The sequence below is a fragment of the Sciurus vulgaris genome, assembly GCF_902686455.1.
Source record: "Sciurus vulgaris genome assembly, chromosome: 4".
Taxonomy (NCBI): domain Eukaryota; kingdom Metazoa; phylum Chordata; class Mammalia; order Rodentia; family Sciuridae; genus Sciurus; species Sciurus vulgaris.
Window position 1 is genome coordinate 100,259,889 of NC_136464.1, and position 6,369 is coordinate 100,266,257.

The window sequence follows — 6,369 nt, forward strand, 5'->3', positions numbered from 1 at the left end:
CTCCGAGAGGCTTTCGTCCTGCCGCAGTCGCTTCAGCCGCTGCGCAAAGGGGGGCGCAAAGTTGTTGGGAGTGTGGCAGGTGAGTCGATGGGCTCGGCGGGTGGGAGGGGAGGCCCCTTTCTCCACGTTAGCCAGTAGTTCTTGTTGGGAGGCGGGGAGGGGGTCAGCGTGCGTTCCTGGGCGCCGGGGCTAGAGTCGCGCGTGGCGTGGAGCCAGGATCGCGAGCCCTCTTCTCCCGCCCCGCGGTCTCCAGCTAGCGCCTCTATGTGCCCACCTCCGCAGGAACCATGTTCCTCACTGCTCTTCTCTGCCGCAATCGCATTCCTGGAAGTCAGTGGATCGGGAAGCACCGGCGACCGCGGAGGGTGTCTTTGTTGTCGAAGCAGAACATGATCCGTCGCCTGGAGATCGAGGCGGAGAACCACTACTGGTTGAGCATGCCTTACATGACCGCGGAGCAGGAGTACGGCCACGCCAGCGAGCGCAGGGCACAGGCTTTCGAGGCCATCAAGTCGGCCAGCACTTCCAAGTTTCCCCCGCATAGATTTGTTGCTGACCAGCTCAACCATCTCAATGTGACCAAGAGATGGTCCTGACCCTGAGCCATCACATTAAGATTTTACAGATAACTGGACTGCCCTGTCTTCTCTAAAAACTAAAAACAAACAGCAGCAACAACGACAAACAACCTGTAGTTTCTATTAAAATATGAGCCTTTGGGCCAGAATCTTATTAAAACAAACAGCTTAGTGGTCTTGGCTTATAAAATATCTGGGGCTCAAAACGCCTTGATATCTAAAAGCGTAATCACTGACCTAATGTGTTTTGTTTCTTTAACCTGACAGGGAGATATCAGGGATTTCCTGAGTCATTAATGATACAAACTATTTTACCTGAAAACTGTAATAAAATTACAAACTATGATTTGTAGTCTTTGCCTAAGTATATCTGATGGGACTTTATTGTACAATGGTCTACTTTCTGTCAGTAGTTGCCTCAACTTAAATGGAAATATGTGCTTTTCCAGTTATACTCATATTTTTAACATACGGTTAAAATTACCATTTTTCTGGGCCTGTCGTGGTGGCACACGCCTGTAATCCCAGTGACTGGGAGGTTGACACAGAAGGTTTGCAAGTTTGAGGCCAGTTTCAACAATGTAACCAAAAAACCAGGGGCGGAGGCCTTGCTGGGGATTTGGCCCAGTGGTAAAAGCGCCCTGGGGTCAAACCCAAATAACGCCACCATTTATCAAAAATATCCCATTTTCTTCTGGGATTTGACTAAAAGTAGACATTTAGGTGGGGTAAAAGGTATTTATCAGGCCTGTTGACACCCTAGATCAATCACTGGTTGAAGATGTGCCATTTTTTAAGTAAGCTTTTTTTCTGAATAAAAATACCTAGGCACTTTGTGTTAACAAATGAAACACCATATACAGTTGGGACTGTTTATATATGAGGAAACACTTAAGGAACTTGTCCGAAGTAACAATTAGTAATGAGGGGGATTTGGGTTTGAATTGCTATATATTAGTCTTGCTAAGTGCTATAAATAAATTAATAGCAATTTATAAACTACATAGAAAAAAAATCACATTACCATTAATGAAATAAACAATGTTTTTTCATCTACTTACACATGTATATTTTGATATGTATTGAGATTATAATGTCCAAACTTACTCTGACATTTAAATATCCTAATGATAGATTGTACAAACTCCAAGACTAATGTATGAGTGCCAATCTTATTTACCAGCATTGAATTTTTTTAACAAAAAATACCATATATTGTTTATTAGATGACTCACATTTTATTTTCTGCAATTAGTAGGCATAAGGCTATTGTGGAGGTACACTGATTCTTAAAAAATTCATTGCACATTAACAGTTTTTAGACATGTCACATATTTTAATGTTTAAGGAAGCTGAACTATTAACGTCATATTCTTGTTGGTATGCTAATACTTGAATGCTTTTTTGTTCATAGAAGTGTCTGATGCATACGGGCAATTTTAGTATCTCTGAACTTTTATTTTCCTGCCTGGAATTGGTGATAGCTCACAATGTTAAGGATAATACTGAAGAGGACTCACAACCTGCTTAAAACCACAAATAGTACTTCAATTGCTCTGACCTATATGTAGGTAAGAAATCTGTGACTTTGATGTTAGAAAAATAATTAATTTGAATCTCAGAAGACATTTGAGAAGCAAATAATGCCAAAATAAAACCTTGGCTTTGAAGAAATGGAAGGCAGCTCATAAGATTTTATAGATTTTTACAACACTCTATATATCCCCACTATGCAAATGTGAAACTGAAGCTCAGAAATGTCAGCAATATTCCCACGTTCACACAGCTTAAACACACCCTTCCCAAAGATAGTTTAACAATTCCACCTACAAAATAATCATTTGTTAAATAGTTTAAACAAAATCATATTTGTAAAACATGTTACTCTGCTAGCTCTATCTGGTCATCACGTCAAAGGTGTTTCAAAACAAGGAACTTCTAATTTCATCAGCTAGAAACAATCATTGAAGTAAAACATCTGGAATTGCAGTGTTATCTGGAGTGTTTTCTAAAAAACAGAATCTTCTTTTTATAGTTAGTAACTTCTCAAGAGTTCTTAAATGCCATGTAGCCCAAAGAGAGGAAGTGACATGTTCCAGAGACAGTCTTTATATACCACCAAAAGACATTAGATTTGGGATTTAAAAAGAAAACAAATTGAACATTATATAAGATGATCAAAACATTACATGGTGCCCCACAAATATGGACAATTTTGGTCTTTGATGTATCATTTAAAGTACTAAAAAACTCATTTTACTATTTGTACGAACATCTTTAACTTAAAAATACCTAGAAAAAGTGAATATTAAAATATGAACCTACTTCCCAGGAATGTAGCTCAGAGGTAGAGCATTTGCCTAGCATGTGCACGGCTCTGGGTTCAATCCTCAGTACTGCAAAATGGAGAAAAAAAAAAAGGATCCAAAATACTCCCTGCACCCACAACTGTTTGGAATAAAATACACACAATAATGGTTACAATTGAAAATATCTTCTAATTTTTTTTTGGCACAGAACAATTCCTTCATGCTTTTTTTCTTTTCTCAACCTATTCAATGTGACAAAGTACGTGCACATTGTACTGCAGAGGTAGATTAAGAATTTCACTTTTTTTTTGTACCAGGGATTGAACCCAGGGGCACTTCATCACTGAGCTACATCACCAGCCCTTTTTTTATATTTTGAGATAGGGTCTCACTAAATTGCTTAGGGTCTCATTAAATTGCTAGTATTGACCTTGAATTTGTGATATTCCTGCCTGTGGTGCACCCTGCTTGGCTAGAATTTCACTTCTAAAAGCACTGTTAAAAACTGGATTCAATCCTCAGCACCACATAAAAATAAGTAAATAAAATAAAGGTATTGTGTTCATCTACAACTAAACAAAACTTGCTAGCTCAGTGGTAAAGCACTTGCCTGGCATGTGTGAGACTTTGGGTTTGATTGTTAGCACTGCATATAAATAAATAAAAGGTCCACTGACAGCTTAAACAAAACAAAAACTTCCTTATGAATTTAACCAAAAAGTATACAAAAATATATTTACTGTATTACATGAAAGTAAAACATACATTTTTATATACACTATATAAACAACAATGTTAAATAAATGCACAATTTCCTTCTCTCTTCCCTCTACTCAGGGAAAAGCATTGATAAGTGTATTTTTCAAAGTGATTGAACCCATTAGACAAGCTAAGAAAATTGAAAATATTGATAGTATTTCACATTTACTTTAAACACTTCTGAACATGTAAAAATGCTAGGTGTTTTAACGAAGGGCCCAGGTTTAATCACTTTGTATGCAGGAGTGTTAACACATAATGGTACAATGATTCTAACATGCACATTCTAGCAGGAGCCATATTCCTCCCTCACTGCCTTTTGCCTTCCCCTCCAACCCATGAAATAAACATGGGCCTGAATAAGTGCAAGAAATGATGTAAAAATTGTATTTCCAAAAGTGATTTCCAGAAGATAATGTTTCTTTCTTGTGAACTTCAACAAAAAGATTATGAAGATTTTTGGTGATTTTTTTTTTTTTTTTTTTGTAGTATTTGGAATTGAACCCAGGGCCTTACACATGCTTAGCAAGTGCCCTTCCACTTAGCATATTTCTGGCCTGAAAACTAATTTTTCAAATTGTACTTTTCACACACGTTGCCAAATCCTCCATATCAGGAAGAGTGACATATTGCAAAGACATGTTTCCTTTAAGATTGAAGGAAAAGTTTACAGCAACTATGCCATAGTTGGATCAGTCTTCCAAATTGTCATCATTTCTGATCATTAGCCAACACTTCTTCCTCTCTGTACTTACAACCACTGCAGTTTTGGGTCCTTACCTGCCACTCAGGTGCCTTCTTGCCATTTCAGATCCTCTTTTGTGAGCATCCCAGGGTCTGTAGTCACTCCCATGTTCCTATTTCATGTGGACATTGGGAAAACAAAGTTTGCTGTGCCTCTATTCCCACCACTCACCCATCCTCTTGAGCAGATGCTTATCAGGCCAAGTTTGAACACATAGATGCTAAGATGCATTGTCACTCTGTGTATGATCATATATGTATTTCTACAACTTGATTACTTTCACTTAATGTCTTCAAGATCTTATGGAGATACTTCAACTTCTATGAATATAGTTAAACAAAACCATTTAAATGGCTTCATGTGATGAAGATGAACATTGATGAACACTGTTTTTATTACTTTTTTTTCCCTTCCTGTACCAAGGATTGAACCCAGGGGTACTTAACCACTAAACCACATCCCCAGTCCTTTTAATTTTTTAAAATTTTGAGACAGGGTCTTGCTAAATTGCTTAGGGGCTCGCTAAATTGCTGAGGCTGGCTTTGAATTTGCAATCCTCCTGCCTCAGTCTCCCGAGCTGCTGAAATTACAGGTATGCACCACCACACCCAGCCTCATTTATTGCTTTTTAATACACTTCTCAAAAACAAACAACATAAAAGCTTTTCAAGCTGAGGCAAGCACTCTACCAACTGAGCTATATCCTCAGCCCCCAATTGCTTCTTTTAAAGTTAGATCATTCTATACTCCTATCAATAATGCTTTTATGCCTAAATCCTCAGCAGTTATACTAGACAAAAATTATCTTAAGTGCTTTAATTTGTGTTTAATGATGAAGATAAACATTGTTTTGTTGTATTACTGATAATTTTTTTCTTTTGTGAATTTCTGTTCATTCCATCTCCACTAAATGAAATTAATTATGGTGGTGCTGGGGATTAAGCCCAGAGTCTTACACAAACTATAAACAAACATTCTGCTGCTGAGTTATACTTGGCCCCTCATTTTTTATGTGTACTCTTTTCTTATGTTACCAGCATTATATCCTTCTCTTATCCCACTACAAAAGTCTACCCATATTTTCTTGCAGTACCTTTCATCTTAAAATAATAAAGTTAGTGAGCCATTTGGCATTGTTTTTAAGTACCCTGTGAAAGGCAGCTCTATTTTTTCCCAAATGCCTACCAGTGGTCCGGCATCTTTTCTTCACTGATTACTGTTTTTTACTGTTTCTTTTTGAGTAGTATGTGCACAGGTAAGAAAATAGAAGAACAAAAAGGAATATGGAGAAACAGAATCTTTTTGTTTGTTTTTGGTATCATGGATTGAACTCGGGCTATTAATCCCCAGCCCCCTTTAAAAAAAAATTTTTTTTTTTTTTTGAGACAGGTTATCCCTAAGTTTCTTAGGGCCTTGCCAAATTGCTGAGGCTGCTTTCAACTTGCAATCATCCTACCTTAGCCTTCCAATCTGCTGGGATTACAGGTGTGCACCACCCTGCCTGGCTAGATCCTATTATTAATTCCTGGTTTCCCTCCCTGGAGGCAATTGTCTTGACTGTATATCCTTTTAGATATTTACATATTTGGTTGCATATGCAACCATAAATAAAGGTGGGACATATATGCCATTTGTAGTCTTGTTTTGCTTCATACAGTCCTGCAATGAATATCCTGATGAAAAATATAACTCATCTATAAGACTCCTAAAAGTTGAATTGAGGAGTAAAAGAATATGGACATTTGAAAACTTGATGTATATTGCCAAAACCACAGTGCTCTCCAGAGATTGCACCAACATAAACTACTACTAAAACATGAAAATTTGACTCACCTTTTTCAAATTCAGGAAAATTTTGTGGGTTCTGGTACCTACTTTATTGAGAATTTAGGAACACAGAAAAATCTAATGGACATGAAATCTAATATAATTTTTTTCTGATCTTGTGTTCATCTTGTGGTGGCTACTACAAAAACAA

General features: G+C 37.5%; 1 protein-coding gene across 1 annotated transcript; it reads left to right on the forward strand.

Annotated features, from left to right (window-relative positions):
* The first annotated feature begins 20 nt into the window (after positions 1-20).
* MRPL57 (mitochondrial ribosomal protein L57) lies at positions 21-924 on the forward strand. Its single transcript, XM_079138886.1, has 2 exons — positions 21-79; positions 283-924. Exon 2 carries the CDS (start codon positions 288-290, stop codon positions 594-596), a length of 309 nt encoding a protein of 102 aa, XP_078995012.1. The 5' UTR covers positions 21-79; positions 283-287; the 3' UTR covers positions 597-924.
* Positions 925-6,369: the final 5,445 nt, after the last annotated feature.